The following is a 19,181-nucleotide window of genomic DNA, read 5'->3' as shown; positions in this document are numbered from 1 at the left end:
CAAAATGGGCTCCTAAGATCAGTGGTATCAGCAATATCAGAGAACTCATGAGAAATTCAATTTCTTAGGCCTCATCCAAGACCTTCTGAATCAGATACTCTGGAAGTGAGGCCCAGACATCTATCATTTAACAAGCCTTTCAGATTGAGAAGTACAGATTGGTAGTTACAAAATAGTCTTGGGGATGTAAAGTACAGCATAGGAAATAAAGTCAATAATCTATATATATAAAAGGCTAAGTGACCAACCGACCATCCATCTGACTGACCGACCAGTACATATGATGCACACTGGCAATTTAAAAATAAACATAACTCGCACATGCATGATACATATAAAGCTCTCACTGGCGCCAATCACATGCATGTTTTAATTTTATAATACTATATTACGTATATACACTATTTTGACATGTAATATTTTGCAGTAATGTAATTACTGCACAAATCTTCCTTCTAATTAATTTCCTTTCAATGTGCATAAATCCATGCAATGGGTCACTAGTATGGTAATAATGATGTATGGTGCCAGTTGGATACTAGAAATATCAGTGGGAACAGTTTGTAAGGTATATAATTGTCTAACCACTATGCTATACACCTGAAACTAATACGAAATAATATTTAATGTAAACTATAATTGAAAAAACTTAAAAAAATGTAAAAACCAAACAACCTTTTCACATGATTCCAAAATAGGCTCAAGTTTGAGAACCACTGTTCTAAGGAAACTGCAACCTATTCTTGAGTAGTGTTGACCAGTCCTACCTGCAGAACACACAAACTACTCTTTCTCTCCTTGTGTCTACTGTGTTTGGTTTTCCTATGGCCTGGTCACTAGTGGCTAACTCTACATTTGGTCCAGTTACTCCATGTTTTGGGCTAGCAGGTGCACCAAGTATTACTACTAATAATCACTTCAGAAACTTCTGCATTTTTGCCTGTTTCTCATATGCTCTGCACTGTACTAAGCACATTACATTCAGTGTTTTACCTAATTCTCACAACAGCTTTATAAGGTAGGCATTATTATCTGCATCTTCCAAATGAGGAAAGTAACTCTGAGGAGGTGACTTGCTCAAGGGATGCCAGGTAATAAGGGGCAGAGCCAGGATTTATAACTAGATGTCTGTGACTTCAAAGCCCATACCCATAACCTTGGTTTCATGCTATCTCTACACAGTCATATAGTTCCCATTGTCTGGGCAGCTTCTGTCATCATATGTCAACTCACTATCCTGGTATTCTGACTCCTCTTCTTATGCATGGACCCTTTCACATATTATCCCAAGACAAGTTACTTAACCTCGTGGAGCTTTAGTTCCCTTGTCTGTAACATGGAAAAATAATTCTTACCTCAGAGGGTGGCTGTGAGGGTCAAGTAGGTAAATGTATGTGAAAGTTTTGTCCATTATAATAGAAATGAAAGGTATTATGTATTGCCATTCTACAGATGAGAAAACTTAAGATCAGTGTGGTTACCTGACTTAGAAAAAAACTGTTGCCTTTCCACCTCTTATTTGAGGCTATGTGGAAGCTTCTGCTCTCAAAATAATGCTACCTGCAACTAGAAACAATATTTAATAAGTATTCTCTATTAAGATAAAAATGGTCTCAGGCCAGGATTTAAAATGAGAAGAACACAAATATATTTTAAACAAAAGAGGTGAGAATGGTTTTGATCCAGGGTCTGTCTGGGGGAGCACTGGCTTAGCCACTAGCTACTGAAACAGACTTTGGGCAGCCAGAGGACACAGGGTCAGGGTCAGGGGACACAGAGAGCAGAGACTCTGTGCTTTGAGAAACAGAAGAGCTCAAAGGATTGGGCAACTTCACCTTTTTGCTATGGCCCGATTATCTATATTATCATTAAAACCACACTTAATCCTATCTCTCTTTTTAAACAATTTAAAAATTGTAACATACTCTACTTCAGAAAATCCTGTGCTTTCATTTTCCCTTTCTCCTTCCTCTGTTTCTTAGGTTCCAAAATTTTTTTTCTGTTCATACTTCTTTCCCGAAGATAAGGTTAGCTCTCTGTCAACTAGATGTTCACTCCTAGCCTTTCTTTTCTTCTCTGTTTCTTTTTCATGGTGTGCCCAGAGCACTGACAGTGTTCCAATAAGGTAGAGGTAACCAAGCCAAGGGAGGATGGTAGGACATTTTGTGGAAACAGGCAGTATTACACGAAGACAGAAGAATCCCCAAGCAACACTGGATGAGTCTGTCCTTGGGTTTTGTGAGGACTGATGTGTTAGAGAAGGCACTATGTACGTTTTCATGGGAGGGGTTTTTTTACACAGGGGCACTGTTTTAAGTTACTTTCCCATTTTTCCTTGTATGAAATGTATTTTATCTGTAATATAATTTATTAAAGAAATATGGGCTTGAAATAACCCAAAATAAATGCTGACTGGAATATGGATGTTGAAGGAAAAACCCTCTACCTGCTCTCTTTATGGCAAATCATTCTTCTGCAAATAATTTTTTAAAAAGTTTCCATTTATAATGGGAAAAACTTTGCTTTAAATAGGATTCTGTGTAATTAAGCTATCAATGAAAACAGATCCACAAAGAGTATAAGTTTCATCTTGAAATACCCACAGGGAATTCACATTCTATTCCACTACTTATGTCAAATTGTAAAAAGAAAAGCCACATTTGGGCAAACTTCTGGTCCATCCAGCCCAGAATTTTTTAGGGGGTTCAGAGATATGTTGGCAAATAGGAGTGGAGAGAGTGTCATTATCTTCTTAGCGACAGCATCAAAGTTTAAATAAAATTTACAAGACTTTCTTCATAAGCTATCTTGATTTTATCTTCTACAAATATAGTTCTAATCCTTGACTCTCTTTTCAGCTCAACTTGTACTGTTGCTTGAGGTGGCAAGTTCCCTAGGTTTACTGACCACTTGTAAAGTCTCACTTCCTTTTGTTTGTCTTGGATTTTACTCTTTTGAGTTGAGTTTGAAGTTCTGTGCTGAGCTCTAGGCAGTAAATAAATAACCTTGACTACTTCTTTGTACCTACCCTTCATGATGCTTTTATAATAGTGATACCTAACTCATAGGGTTAATAAATACTGAATAATTTAATACATGTCAAGTGCTTAGACCAGTGCCAGGCACAGAATGAGTAGTAAATAAGTGGTAATTATCAGTAATACTAGTATTATTATTAACTTTGGCCATTGGCTCTATTTTCATGATTTTGGGTTAAAGGATCCTAATGCTTTGAGTCTGTCTCAGTATGGTGCCTTCTCATTCTTTCATTCATACTGCCCATCTCTATTCCACCTTGAGCTCCATTTTGCCTTCCTTGATTTATGGCCTTCTGTATTAAACATTATGTCCAGATAAGGATGCTCCTGTTTTAATGTTTTTTTCAAAATAGGATAATGTTTTATTTTCTTTCTAGTCTATTTTCTATTGATGCACAGCATTTTGTTGACCTTTCCAGCCAAAATGGCACAGAGAGCTGAAATTGTTTCAGAAATATCTATAACTCCTAGATCTCTTTCTAGATCCATAAGTACCAGATCTTATTATTTGTATATTGTTTGTATAGTTAGGATTTTTTATTGTAAATGCTTTGCCTTGCTGAGACAATCTACTTACTCTTCCTTTTTTTTCTCCATTCCCTCAATTTTCAGAGATTTTCTCGCCATTTATCCTACAGCAGCTTGGCATTTCTCTACTGAGAAGAGCTTAGTGCCAGCTACAAATACAGAAATGCCACTTTGTATACCTTATTTTACATCACCTATAATATTTAAATAAGCCTAGGACTATGGTAATCTTAATGCCAACACTTCTCCATTCAGAGAAGCACCCATTTTTCCTATCTTCTATTTCATTCTGTAAATTAGCTCACCTTTCATGACATGTTTCCCCAAATCCCATAAGAACTCATTTAACAACAAAAAATGTCAATAATATGGAAGCTTGTCAAAGGCTCTTTAAAAAGTCTATGCAAATTATATCCCCTGGTTCTTCCATGTCCATATGTTATTTACTCTCTTGAGGAGCACTAACAGATTAGTCAGACATGATTACCCTTCACATAAACCCAGCTGCCTTTCTTCCAAAAGGTCAGGTTTTACTGTGACTCTAGATAAATTATTTGGCTATAAAAAGATGGTTCAGATATTTCCAGATTTTGCTTTTTAAGAAAATTTTCACATAATCATTAAATGTCAGTGCTGGAAAGAACCTTAGAGATGACCTAATTCTGTTCACTTTATAATGAAGAAACCGAGGCCTAAAAAGGCTTCAGCCAAACTCATTTTTTATTTTTATTAGTCCTGTAATTATTTTAATTCTTATTCTGGATTATGCAAAAACATTAGGGCATATGTTTTCTCTGATGTTTCAAATTCAATGTATTTGTCTTAGCATAGAATATGCAATAGATATAATTTATGGAAGCAAAATGTTTTTAAGAACTCAATCATTTTTTTAAACAGGCTTATTACACTTAACTTATTGTCATATTTAGCTCCCAAGTTTGCTTTTTATTTCGTTATTCCTGTTAAGAATTCTACCCCCAAAACATACCTGCTTTCTTGTTATTGCTAAAATCATATTGTTAAGCTTATATTGTGTTTATTATGTGCCAGGCACTGTTCTGAGCATATGACATAGATCCGCATTTAAACTTCAAAAGTAGCAATATGAATTCACAATGTTTGAAGACAAGGAAATGGATACATTTGGGTTGGAGGAGGTAGTGATTGCATAAGGGTGTCAAGATGACTTCTGGAGTACGGGTACTATTTTACTTCTTGATCTGGTTGACAGATACATGAGTGTGTTAACTTTGTGAAAATCTATTCAGCTGTTTGACACCTATGATTTATACACCTTTCTGTTTGCCATACTTCAATAAAAGTTTAATGAAAAAATAAGTCCATAAATAAACTTGATTAGGTAGATATTTTTATTACCTACATTTGACAGATGAGGAAACTGAGGTACAGAGAAACTAAATACCTTGCTGAAGATCACAGAGTTAATATGTAAACAAGACTGGCATTTGAACTTAAGTAGTCTGGCTCCACATCCATCTTCTTACTTAGCACACTATATACCACCTCTCAGAATTGATTTTTTTCAATAACAAGATTATTTGCTTTCTAACCTTATGATAACTTTGCCTTTGACCCTAGCTGCACTTACTTTTGTATTTCCCCTGATTATATATCATGGCCTCTTGCTTCAATGCACATGCACACATATATACATAGGAAAATACTTTAATGATACAATCTCCCTGTCCTTGCCATCTCTTTTTATGCCTCTCTGTGTCCCTCAGAGATGAACATTCTCAATGAAAAAAACTCTCTAAAAATCCTTGCAACTAATCTCTAAGAGCAGAAATCATATTGTAGTCTTTTGGTCTAACCTAAATATTGAGGGACTCAAAAAAAATCACAGAAGAAAGGGAAATATTTTAGGTACACTGGATTCCAACTTACTCTACCCCTTGATTCCTATGTAACTTCTGGGCAAGTCAAAATGCTTTTGTAAAAAAAGGATTAGATTTTCAAAGATTCATGAAGATTGCGGAGAGTGGTGACTCAGGGGAAGAGGTAAATGGACAGGGGGAAGGACCTACCATTATATTTGAAGTGTCAATTCTGTGCCAGATATCGCATTAGAGCAATTTATGTTCATTATCTCATTTAATCTTCACCATCACCATTTAAGGAGGTATTAATAATCCCCATTTTTCAGCTGAGGAATATGAAGCTCAGACATCAAGTTCACACAGCTCAAAAGGTCTGTCTGGCTCCAAAGTCCATTTCTTTTGTTTCCTTTTACCCATTAAATTGCAGTGCCTATCAAAAAGTAGATGCCCTTTGCATGCTTTAGAGTAAAAATATCAAAGGAAGAGAGAAGAAAATGGTATAAGTAAATATATACTTGTATTTTAAAAACTTCTTACTAAAAGCAAACTCTTACTCTATAACAACACAAGGCTGTTTTGTGAAGGAAGAAAAAAGTATTTTCAACAATGGTACTGATCAGTTAATTCCACTTATTACAGTGAATCATACTTTTTCTGTAATCTCCCAACTTAGAAATCACTGAAGAAAGTTTTAAAATGTTATAGATCTTTTCACTTTTAGAACAAAAGTTCTCGCTATAAACACTGTGACCAAATAATAATTAACCACTAGAGTAAATTACAATAAATTAAAACTTATAGACCTATCATCCTGCTCAGGAGGTATCCATTAGTCTTTATTTTTTTTTAATATTCCACATATGGATAATGAAGCACTCTAAGCTCCATTCTTTATTATCACACTTCCTGGGTTCAAATCCTGGCTCCACCCCTTAATAACCATGTGACCTTGGGTTGTAGGATTGTCAGATTTAGCAAATAAAAATACAGGAGAGCCAGTTAAATTTAAGTTTCAGATAAATAATATTTTCAGTATAAATGTCTCATGTAGAATTATCCATCACTTATCTAAAATTCAATTTTAACTGGGCATCTTATATTTTATCTGGCAACCCTACCTTGGATGAGTTAATTTCTCGGTGCCTCAGTTTGGTCAACTGTAAAATGGAAGTGACATTATGATAGTAGTACTAAGCTCATGGAGTTCTGGTGAAGATTACATGGGAATATATGAAAATTGCAACCATTCCGAACACAGAATAAGCATTATGTAAATGAAACTCTTATAATTAGCTAATCCCTCTATTTACATTAATATGAGTTTGGTTTGGGCTTCTGCTATAAATAGGACAATTAAATAATTACTCCATACCTCACTTACTATGTGCAGTACCAAAGTACTGGTAGAAGAGTGATACTGAAGTGAATTGCTATATACTAGTATGCTCACATAGAATACCTTATGTTTTTATTAGGAAACATGTTCAATAACCTGCACTTTACAACCCAGAAACAGTTTCTTCCGTTATTGTTCATAGAAATGACCTTTCCATACAACAATAACCTTTTTATGCTTTGAAAGTTTGAAAAAATAAGAAAATATCTTTTTCATATTTATTTTACAAACTAAATCTATCCTTCACAACATAGTAAGCACTCATTTCTCTATATTTGCATAACAGGAATCTTTATATTGACAACATGCAAAAATAACATTAAAATTTAAGAGCTGGTATATTTCAGTTTCTTGTAACACCTTAGAAAAACCCAAACACATAATAAAATGCGTTGTACAAACATTTAAAATACAATCTATTTGTATCTGCTTTCATGATCTCAGATTGTAAATGTCTACCACTATTTTCACAATTTATATGAAAGCATGATTTATCTATGTTAATTTCGAGTTGGCTTTTAGCCATTTTAATGCTTACCTTCACATATGGTAAACTATAGGGATATGTGAAGTTTCATAAAAAGTCAACAGCACAGAAAGAATGGAAGAACCAGAACGGCATGACTGATTCTGAAAAATTGGAGAAATGTTAACTAAAGTTGCTGTGCACTTTCACAGCAGGCAAATATCATGGCTTTGCCAGTAATCTGTGCTTCATATTGCAATAAATTGTTCCTATTTTTTTTTCCATGTGGAAGACACTAACTTGGCTTCATGAAACCAGGCACGCATGTCATCTCCCACCTCATTTTCTTTTGAGTGTAGGAGGGGAAATATAATACAAATTGTTCCGTTGCACAATAATCTATTTTACAGTTGCATCCAAGGAAACCATCCCAGAAAACCTGGAAAGATAGCGTTCAGATCTTTTCACATAATTTATATCCTTTATTATCATGCATGCAAAGGGCAGTCTATGTATACAGGAACACAGCAGAAATATTTAGTAATACACTCTTATAGACATGAGACCAACAATTATTACTTTGAAAAAATGGTAGGCTCTCTGCAGATAGGTATGGTGTCAGTGGGCACAGGCAGCATTTGACTGGACTAAAACATAGGATCTTCTAAATAGTGATCTTCTAAATAGGAAGTGAATGTTTCTACTTGGTTTCTATTTTTTATGTTCTTTACTGACACCTTGCTATGAGGTTTCAAAGGATTTCTCTCCACAATTCTCAAATCTATGTTTGCAAACTGACTTCTGATATTTTCAATTTCTTTCTGGAGATCATCACTTAGATATCATCACTTAGGCACCTCAAACTCAGTGTACCCAGATTTAACTCCTTATCTTCCCCCAAATCTGGTCCTCCTGTATTCCCTGGTTTAGTTCCAGGCATCAACATTTACTCATTTCCCTAAATTGGATGTCTCTGGCATTTTAAACCTCTCCCTTTGATACTGTCCACATCCAATTTATTGAATGTTGTTGATTCCACCTCCAAATCATTTCTGGAATCTATCCCTTCCTCTTTATTCTCACAGCCATTCATTTAGTTCAGTCATTCTCCTGTACTTCTACAATGGCCTACTAATAGCCTCTTAATAGGTACCTCTGCTTCTAGTCTCTTCCATATCCAATCTATCTTTTATGTACAAACCAGAGGTTTTTGCTTGTTTGGTCGATTTCTTTATTTTTTTATTTTTCTTTCTTTTTTAAAAAAATACAAATCTGAAGCAAATTCCTCACTTCCTTAAAACCATTCCGTACTTCTAGGAGCCGATGGCATTAAGTCCAGTCTTTAGAATGACATACAAGGCTCACAATCTTCTCCTTTCAAACTTTTCTCCTTCCAAACTCATTGTTGACGAATGCCTCATGTACTCTGTTTCTGCCTGTTAAACCAAACAGCTAGTCCTGAAAGAAAGCTGTCATTTCTTTAACCTAGTGGTTCATAACTAAGAGGTCATATTATAATCACCTGGGAGCTGTTGTTTTCTCAATCTCAGACCTACAAAATCAGAATCTATACAAATGGAGCACAGTATCTGTATTTTAATCAGGTCATCAGGTAATGAGTGATTCACATGCCTGGTTTAGGCATTTGTTCATGTTGTTTCTTCTATCTGGAATTCCCTCTCTTCTCTCCCCTCTCTCCCCATTTCTCTACTTGGCTACCTCCTACTCATTTTCAAGCCTTAGCTCAAACATCACCTCCTTTGTAAAGCCATCCAGGATCTACAGAGGTAAAATGAATTTCTCTCTTATGCCTGTTGCTATAACATTTTTTCATATACTACTACTATAATCATGTATCATTTCTTTAAAACATATTTTTATTGATTTCAGAGAGCAAGGGAGAGGGAGTGAGAGATAGAAACATCAATGATGAGAGAAAATCATGGTTCAGCTGCCTCCTGCAGACCCCCTACCCCACCCCACAATGCGGATCAAGCCCACAACCTGGGCATGTGCCCCAATTGGGAATCAAACAATGACCTCCTGGTTTGTAGGTCAATGCTCAACCACTAAGCCACACCGGTCAGGCTAATCATGTATCATTTTTAGTGCTCCCTATTTTTTATTGTGTTCTCCTGTGAGAAAGCAAACTCCTGTGTTTATTTGCATTCCCAGCCCTTAGCACAGTTCTTGGCACTATGCTCAAGAAATATGTGAGAAGGAAAAGAAGGGAGGAGAAAGGAAAGGAAAAAAGGGAAATGTGCTCTGGGGTCCAAGTGAAAATATGAAAAGACCTTCTGTCTTCTATTTCTTAGCAAAAATCCCCTGTTACCGTCTATACTTGGATCCTATGGAGGTTCCCATGGTATAATACATTAAATTTTAACTAATCTTAAAATATCTATTTAGCAGAGTGGAAAAAATGAGTAGGGTGGAAGCTTTGCTTGTCTACAATGTTGAGTTTCTTCCCCAGAAACTTCTGGTAGTCCCTGATAACAGTCCTATAAGGGGTGCCTGTTATTCCCCTGCTCTGTTCATGTTCTTTTGAGTACAGCAGTAATATGAGAGCTTTTACCACAGTGACAGAACTTCAGCAAGCAAGTTGAAGGGTGGTAATTTTACACAACTGCCTTTCTTAGAGGTCCTGGCAACAACTTCCTTTTCCTCAGTGTGAGCTGATGGCATAGTCACTTCCTATTTGGTCTCAACTGCCAGTTTTTTTCCTGTTTTTAACTGCCACCTTTGACTAGAACTGTTTTCTTGAGAAGCCTACAAATTAAAGAACAAGTGGTCAATTCAAGACATTTTAAAAAGTTAATTCAGAGGGGAAAATATCACCCAAATTGTTTGCTTAGCATCATTTCATGGAAACACATGAAAGGTTCTCCTGTGACTAAAAACTGCACACTGAAGAGCAAAAAGAAGTTACCTGACTTCATTACAAGGAGTCTAGTCACCCAAAGACTCTGTTCTAAGAAACTCCCCAGTCTCTTCATGTCCCTTCTTGGCAACACAAAACTATCATTATGGGATGACTGGTGTACAGACAGTGGTTTTGTCACCACTAAAGCAACTATGAGTACATTTAGGCTTCTGAAGGCTTACCTTGGGCCCACAGCATTTAAAGATCAACAGTGCAATTCTGTGAGAGTTTAGGCAGGCAGAAAACTGAAAGCAGGAAGATTCTCTTAACATTGCATCTTTTGACTCCTACCTCTACATCTGAATGAAATTGTCCGGACCATGTTTTCCTCTCTCAGTTTTGCAACCAATTTGTAAAGCAAGAAATTATGAGCGCCTCGATTTTTTTGGTCACTAAATGCAAATATTTCGAAGTGAGTAAGCATATATGTAAAGAAATGTTATAAGCAGGAAACCACCTAAGCAGCATCTGCTTCCCCCCACCTCCTGTGTTGCTCTATTCACCTCAGTAACATCAGGAAGTAAAGTTAGTAAGAAAAATTTTGTTATAAAATTGTTTTGTTGTTTTAAATTATACTTTGGTATTGTGCAATCCCAAAAAGGTGCAAGGTTACTCAGGAGAAGCAATCACATAGGTTTAATGCTCCTTCACCAAGAATCGATTCAATAGGTTTTCCCTGGGGATGCTTTGCTAGAACAATAGCAAGGATACAACATCTGCAAGAACTAGTATATCATGGTTTCCAATTTGATACCCACAGAGAGTAAAGAGGAGATCTGAGGCATCAAACATGCATAGATGATAGATAGATAGATAGATAGATAGATAGATAGATAGATAGATAATAGATAGATAGATAGATAGATAGATAGATAGATAGATAGATAAAAGGGACTCTTAAATGTTGTCCTTCCAAATGTTAGTAGAGTCCAGTAACTTTAATGAAAATATTCTTATGACTGGATCATGAGCTTCTAGAATTACTCAGATAAGTTCCTTTAGTTTTAAATAAACAGATAATTAAAAGAAATCCAAATGACTGTATCAATTTGCTCTTAAACTCCATGCATTTATATAATTTGTACACGCAAAGTAGTTCTTAGGCTCAAAATATGAAAGTCCAAAATGTGAAAACCCACCTTTAAATTTTGTAAAGTGGAATAAGAAGTCAAATTTATCTCAATTAGGTATCACATTTGAATGTTCCTAGCTAGTGCCTGGTACATTAGAATATGCTCCATGATTAAACATTTTTTAAACAAATCATTACATTTTCTTAAAGTTATTTTCTGTTCAATGTTAGTTTTCATTAAGTACTATTCACTCTTTGGGGAAAGTGATCTTTGATTTAATACAAAAGTAATATAAAAATACTACTTTGTTTCCAGTACCCCCTTGATGCAGCCCAGTATCTTGTGGGTTTTGTTATTGTTGTTTTGGAAGAAGAACAGCCACCATATTGAACTGAAATCCTCAGGGAACAGTAATCCCTAAGTTTATTTCTTGGCTAATGACCTCTAATGCAAAGACTGTGAAACATGGGTTTTCAAACCTTGGCACCATTGACATTTTGGGCTGGGTAATCCATGGTTGTGAGGGCTGTCATGTGCATTGGAGGATGGTTAGCAGCATCCCTGGCCTCTACCCACTACAAGTATCACCCTGTCCTGGACACTGAGGATACAGTGATGATCCAAACTGACAAGAATGTTGCCCACTGAGTGTTGGCATCCTATCTGAATAATTCTTATGTAAGAGAAGTTGGAACTCTGGCCTCAGGGACCTAATAATCGTGTTAAGCAAACGAAACAAACGGAATGCATAAAATAAGAGCAAAACTACAATGCGAGTGCTGCTTCCACTGACATGCAATAGGAGAAATTTGAGGGAAGGCATGGAGCAACAAGGAAGCCTCAATGAGGAGGGGATTTGAGATGAGCCTTACCTGATGGAACTTGATTCAGACCCTTGTTACTCAAAGTGTGGTCTAAGGATCAGCAGTATTGACACCACTTGTGAACTTGTTAGCAATGCATAATCTTGGGCTCACTCCACAGTTGCTAAGTGAAAATCTGCACTTTAAAGATAATCCAAGGGAATTTCTATGGACATTTAAGTTTAGGTCACACTGCAGGTTTCTTGTCAGTGTGGCATTATTAAGCGTATGCTGAGCTAGTGGAAATAGAGACTGGATTGGGAACTATCATCATATTAGAAGTAGTGAGGGCCTGGACTTGGGAAACAAGGAGTAAGGGAAATGCAATTATATTTTTTTAATCATCTGAATGGATAAGAAAATGTGGTGTATATACATTAAATGAAATATTACCCACCCATAAAAAGGATGGGAATCCTGCCATTTGCAACAATATGAACGGATCTTGAAAGCATTATGCTTAAATGAAATAAATCAGACTGAGAAATACAAATATATGGAATCTAAAAAATACCAAATTTAGACAGAGAGTAGATTGGTGGTTGCCAGGGGCAGGAGATGAGGGAAATTGGTGAAGGTGGTCAAAAGGTACAAGCTTCCAGTTATAAGATAAATAAGTTCTGGGGATCTAATGTACAGTACAGTAACTATAGTTAACAATACTATTTTGTATACTTGAAATCTGCTAACAGAATAGATCTTAAAAGTTAGAGGTACCTGTGTTTTAATTCCAAGCTTTACCACTTCCTAACTGTGTGAAATTTTACATCAAATTATTTAACCTGTCCAGCCAGGGTGACTCAGTGGTTGAGCTTTGGCCTATGACCCAGGAGGTCATTGTTCGATTCCTGGTCAGGGCACATGCCTGGGTTGTGGGCTTGATCCCCATTGTGGAGTGTGCAAGAGGCAACTGATCATTGATTCTCTCTCATCATTTATGTTTCTCTCACTCACTCTTGCTTTCTCCCTGAAATCAATAAAAAAATATTTTTTAAAAATAAAATTATTTAACCTCACTGAGCCTTTTTAAAAAATCTGTAAAATGTGTGTGTGTCAGGCGGGGGGGCTATATGACCTCAGAGGGCCCTTGTAAAACGATTCAGCAAGGTAACACTTATAGTATTTAGCAGTCTCTGGTATAAAGACAATGACATCCATTAATAATAATTTTGATAACCATAATAGGCTATCTTTGAGAAAGATTCAAAAGGAACAAAAGAAATATTGAGTGTCTATAGAGCCCCAACATTATGTTGTGTACAGACCTATAACAAGCTGCAAGATAGGGAATTTCATCCTCATTTTAAACTAGCACTTGGATATTACATTTTTAAAATATAGGTAACCCCTGTGGGTTCTCAGAGCTTTACTCCCTCTTGGAGTGGAACCCAACATGGGGTGGAGGCAGGGAGTTGCTAAAACCACTGCTGTGTATGCTGAGTTCAGTAATATGTACTGCTACTGATCCAATCTCATTTCCCAAACCTCCATTATTCTCATTAAAATTTCTGCGGATGAATCATCTATTTTCTAACTTACCTCTCTCTTACACCTGCACAATTTGTGGTGAAGAGAACCCCTAGTCTGGCTGCCCCCCACCAAATGATAGCACAAGAGGTAGGGGTAGCCTCAGATTTAAGTCACCTGAAGCATGTCTGGGGGCAGGGAATCCGGAAAGCAGGAGAGTGGTTATGGATCTGCCCCAAGGCGTGAGGGCCCCAAGCTGGGGATACCGGACTCCGGGACTAGGCAAGGGTCCACTAAATCGGTGGCTCTCTGTGCCCCCACCCTTGACCAGATCGGGATGCCAACACTCCCCAAGTTTCAACTCAAGAGGTCTCCCAGGCTTCGTGTGCCCCAGCCTTGCACGCCTGCCTGCAACGTGGCCGCGTCTGGGACGTCCTCTTACTCCCAGAGTCACCCAAACTCTTCCATTCTTTGTCCAGGCCGAGCTGTGTTCCAGGTGCCCCAGTCCCTGGGTTCTCCCCTCCGCGTGTCTGGTGAGTCTCCACCCTCTCAGGCTCCAGCAACCCCAGGCAAACCCCTTCACTCAGAGTCTTAGCTCTTCTGACACCGCCCGGCTATGGGGCGGGGGCAGGGCCAGTGGTGGAACCGCCCCCAACCGCCTCCCGGGCCAGCCCAGCCGAGCGGGCGGGTAGCTGGGGCGCCTCCACCTCCTCTTCCTAAAGCGGCGAGGCGCAGACGAGCGGCATCACTGGAGCCCAGGTCCCAGCCACCGCCACACACAGCGCCCCGAATTAAGGAGTAGGAGCACCAGCAGAGGCGGCGGCAACAGCGGCCGGGGGGCGCCACAAAGGTAGACTGAGTCCCAGGGAGTCCCGCCGCGAAATGCCCACCTCCCAGCCCGTGGCCGCGCGCCACTAGCCCAGTAACCCCACTTCTGTGTGTCCTTCCAGGCCCGGGTCGAAAAGCCTGGGAGGGCCGCAGAGCTACCCCTGGAGGAGGAGCCAGTCCCAGCCCAAGGCGCCACCAGCACAGAAGCCGTGCGGAGCAGCGGTCGCTTTCATGGCCCACTCACCGGTGGCTGTCCGAGTGCCCGGGATGCAGGTGAGGAAGCCCAGGCCGCCCCCGGCACCCACGTGACTGCCTGGGCGCGCTCCGCTTTGGGCACTGGCCTTGAGGCGGCCCCAGGACTCCCCTGAAGGCAGGGCCGGCGCTCTGGCCAGGTGACCTGGGAATTGGGCTCTAAGTGTTTTCTGGTGTTCGGGCTTGGCGGTGCACTGTGCTGGGAAGGCGGGGAAGGACTGGGGCGCTCGTCGATGTCGGGATGGGGGTCGGTTATAAAAATAGGCCAGAGTGAGACACCTGCGCCTGCTGAGGGTGGTACCCTTGGGCACTGGAGGAGGGAGAACTTAACTTGGGAAAGACGGAGGTGCCTCCGAATCTGTGGGATAAAACGCAAGTTGTGCCTACTCCTCCCCTTCCCCCCCCCCAACACATACAAGTTAGGGCGGAGCAAGACTAGGGGGTGTTGTTGGCAGCGACATTGAATTGGGCTCTTCCTGTGTGCATAGAGTGAAGAGCGAGGTGACTTCGTTTCCCTTTTTGGTGCAGCTTAAGGGCGAAGTTGTATCTCGCTCCCCCACCTGGCCCAACCCATAGTTCCGTGTGAGAAATGCAGGATCCCATATCAGAGTCACCTAGGAGATGACTCTCTAGCCCCCTCCTCTGCCTTTCCCACAAGATGACTGTTGCATGTGGTTAAAGGAAGCTTTTTGTACTGGGTAAGGGACTGTTGCATGGGACTCAACTTCTTACTGGAGATCTACTCAGCCCCCTTATTATATTTTCATTTTATTAAAGAAGAAGTAGCTATATCCATACTTTTAATGCTATTACTGTTTTTAATCGGTGCATTTCAAGCTATCTACTAAATGTTATCCAAATCTACTAACTTTTAAGCATTCACGTTTTATTTTTTCCTTTGTCACATAGCCTAAACAACCTACTTATATATAGAGACCAGAAACACTAAAGCCTCAGTCTCTTATCTTCTAAAAATGTGAAAGCAAACTTTTTCCAAGTTCAAAAATTGTTTTCATTAGTAAATAGCTTATATTTCATTAGGGTCTCAATGTACTGATAATTGATGCATGAAATTCATCTTTTTTTTTAAAGCAATCTGTCACATTTTATACACGGTCACAAAAAAGTTATTTTTAAGATACTCCCCCCCAAAAATGACTGTTTGTTTTAGACATATATCTAATCTAAGGGCTCCAGTGTGTCCTAAGCACCAGGCCATTTAGCTGAATAAACTATGGAGCAAGTCTAAGTTGAGTCCCAGGAAGTCTGTGTGTATTTAATGAAAATGAGAGGAAGAAAAGGGGAAAATAAGAAATATTAGGGCTTCTAAAAAGGTTAATCCATTCAAGCTTTACAAAATGCCCCCCATTTTTTTTTCTTTTCAGGACACCCCCTCATCCCTCCCGCTTTCCCCATGGGCCCTGCCCCACACCCCATTCATTCAGTTCTGCCTTTGATTGTATTAAGGGAATTAGTAGTTTGCAACACTACAGTTTTGCTCTGTCTGATGTGGAAGAAAGTGTGAAGATTTTCTCACAGTACCCTTCTTTCCACTATGTGGAGAGAAGATCTTTACAGAGGTAAAGTTTGTCTCCGAGGGTTTCCAAGCCTTTCTCTCCATTGTGTGCTGGAGAGTCTGCTTGTATTTATCACCAGAGTGAGTGCCTCCCCTTCACCAAGTTTGTGATTATGAAAAACTCTGTGTGCTGGAAAAATCTGCGTACTAAGGAGAAAATAGTTTCTGGGGTTTTTTCATTTGTCTTGACTTTATTTGATTTATATGGTTTAGGAACTGCTTGCTGTTCAGTATTTCTTACTGCTCCCAGCTTTGTTGAATTATCTGAGTTCCCTATCTCTGGAATTTCTAAATGTTAATTAAAATGGTTTAGACTGTGAATCATGTATTTTAAATGACAAATTCTATCTTTCACTTTACGCCTTCCCAAAGTTGTGATTACTTTGTTCAACTAATTTGGAGCGTGCAATCATCTCAATATTAGCAAAGAAGAGAGAAATATTTTTTGTCACTTTCTCTGTCTTAATAAAAATGGTAAATTCTTAACTTCTTATTTCCATTTTCTCGTATAGGTGGTTTTTAAGCATTTGGTGCAACACAAATGTTTTCCACAGTTAAAATTGTACAGTACTCTAAAAATAAATTTGACGGCGTGCAGTGTGGCTTGAGCCTAGATTTCTTTTACTATTCTTTTGTTCAAAAATATTGCAGATGAGATGCAGAAATATATCATGAGCTTTTGAAATTCCCCTAGAGTTTTGTTAAAGAGTTAGGAGTAACTTTTAGACCTTTAGACTAGTAAGAAAACTTGGATTAGCCATGTGTTCTTGAAATTAATGTATAGTAAGTATTTCCACAAATCAGGATGAAGTGGTCGCCTGGCCTATAACTTTTTAACAGTTTATTTTAGAGAATTATGAAGATTGATGGAAAAAATGATTTTTCCAGAAATAAAAACAAAATTACTTTATCCACAGTGTTTTTCTCCCCCTCACCCCCCGCCCCAGGAGAGACGTGAAGTAGAAGCTGAGCTACCTGTTCTATCACTTAAGACTTCCAGCATTCCTGACTTTCAAACAAAGAAATTTCTGTTGCGACTAGTTTAAAATAGAAAAGAAACTTGGAGTGACGAAAGAAAACCCAGGATTTGGTCCAGTTTAAACTCTTCCTTATGAATTAGTTATTCAAACTCATTGTTGATATTTCTTAATATTGTGGTAATGAACATTTTTGCCACATTACACCAAAGTCAAGGATATGAATTTTTTGTATTTAATTTGTGCTTTACTTCTTTAGTATATAACTAAAGGAATTTTCCATGCCAGGAGCTAAACTCTTGAAAAATATTTAAAGCACAGCTTTTTTATAGCACAACTTAAAAAAAAAATGAACCAATAAACCTGTTTCTTTCCACTGAAATATTTACTCTTTAATGATTTAAAACATGTTTTTTTCTTTTAAGTTTTTAGTTATAAATCATACTTAAGTTTAAGTTATTTCCCCTTAGAACCTGCATTGGTATTTCTAAAGACAAGTATTCTACACTGGTTGTTAAATATTTTATAAAATGTAAGTAGGAGAATAAAGTTAAATGCTGAATTGGAGTACTGTTATGTTGTGTTTATGTTATTTCTCTTGTGAAATAATTTTTAAGTTTTTGCTAAAGAATTTAAAAATTAACTTTCATGTATCTTTAAATGGGATCAAGTTGGTACTATTTTTGAATGGCTTGAGCTTTGAGGTTTGAGATAGAAATGATGTTTAAGGATTAATGAACACTTTATTGAAGGCTTCTAAGAGGTAGAAAACATTGGCTTGCATTGGTGAACTTAGTTACTGGGTTCTGGGAAGGATACAGAAGTATATATACTAAATGCTCTCTACCTTTGAAAATCTTAAAATGTTGTCAAGGAGTTAAATCTAACACATGAAATATCAACTATTGCAAAATATGTGATACATACTCTATAATAAAATTTTCTGAGTGGAAGAGTTGAAGATTTACAGATGATAAACTGACTCCAGAGGATTGTTGTTAGGATCTATATTGGGGAAAGCATTTCCAAGCAGAGAAAAAATCTGAGAAAATGCTTGTAGACAGGGAAGGGCACACCTGCCAAGTATGTGTGTGCACACAATCTTTGAGAGTGGGATAAAATCACTTGGACTATGATGAAGAATTCCTCTAGAGAAATAATAGAAGGTAAAATTGGAAAAAATTATTAGGTCCAGATTGTAATGGTTCTTGACTTCTAAGGAAGGATTTTGGCCTTTGGACTAGCCATTATACATTTCTGAATAAGGGAAATGCAATGAACAAAGTTATATATAGGAAGAGCACCCTCAACATAGGATGAATGGATGACCTGGAGAATTGAGAGACTTGAGGCCATTTGATCTACTGAGGCTATTTCAGTGGGGCAATGTCTGTCCAGATGCAATGGACCTTGCATTACCTGCCTTCCATATGCCTAATACTATGAAGAAAAAAATATATGATTACCAGATTTAATAATTAGCCAGTTAAAGAAACAGGAATATAAGCTTTTGTGGTGTCTAATATGGGGAACTGGGAGAATTATGATATATCTTAAATAATTGGAAAGTCACGGAGAAGAGCCAGATCTAGTAGGAAGTTAGTGATTTCTGTTTAAGGGGAAATATCTTCAATTTAAGTATGGTTTATAACTGAAAACTTCAAAGAAAAACATGTCTTACATCATAAAAGAGTAAATATTTGAGTGGAAAGAAATAGGTTCGTTGCTTTACTTTTTAGTTTCTGTTAGGTTTGAGGTAACAATGGGATGACAAAGTTAAAATATAGAACACATCTATTTATCTTGACTGTGGTGATGGTTTCACACATGCATGCTTATGTCCAAACTCATCAAATTGTATACATTAAATTTATACATTTTTGTATATCAATATGCCTCAATGAAGCTGTTTTCAAAAAATGTTCAGCAAACACTTGAAAATGTAGGTTTGAT

General features: G+C 37.9%; 1 protein-coding gene across 2 annotated transcripts in view; it reads left to right on the top strand.

The window, feature by feature from the left end:
• Positions 1–14,280: 14,280 nt before the first annotated feature.
• STK26 (serine/threonine kinase 26) overlaps positions 14,281–19,181 on the top strand; it is a 61,029-nt gene continuing 56,128 nt past the window's right edge. The window contains exons 1-2 of one of the 2 annotated variants that reach the window (XM_059680232.1): positions 14,281–14,445; positions 14,546–14,696. In XM_059680232.1, the coding sequence (XP_059536215.1) occupies positions 14,655–14,696 (42 nt within the window). In that variant the 5' untranslated portion in view covers positions 14,281–14,445; positions 14,546–14,654. The remainder of the gene's footprint in view (positions 14,446–14,545; positions 14,697–19,181) is intronic. The other variant, XM_059680231.1, reaches the window with a different exon arrangement.

This window comes from Myotis daubentonii, chromosome X, assembly GCF_963259705.1.
Source record: "Myotis daubentonii chromosome X, mMyoDau2.1, whole genome shotgun sequence".
Taxonomy (NCBI): Eukaryota; Metazoa; Chordata; class Mammalia; order Chiroptera; family Vespertilionidae; genus Myotis; species Myotis daubentonii.
This window is presented reverse-complemented; position numbering and strand designations above follow the sequence as displayed.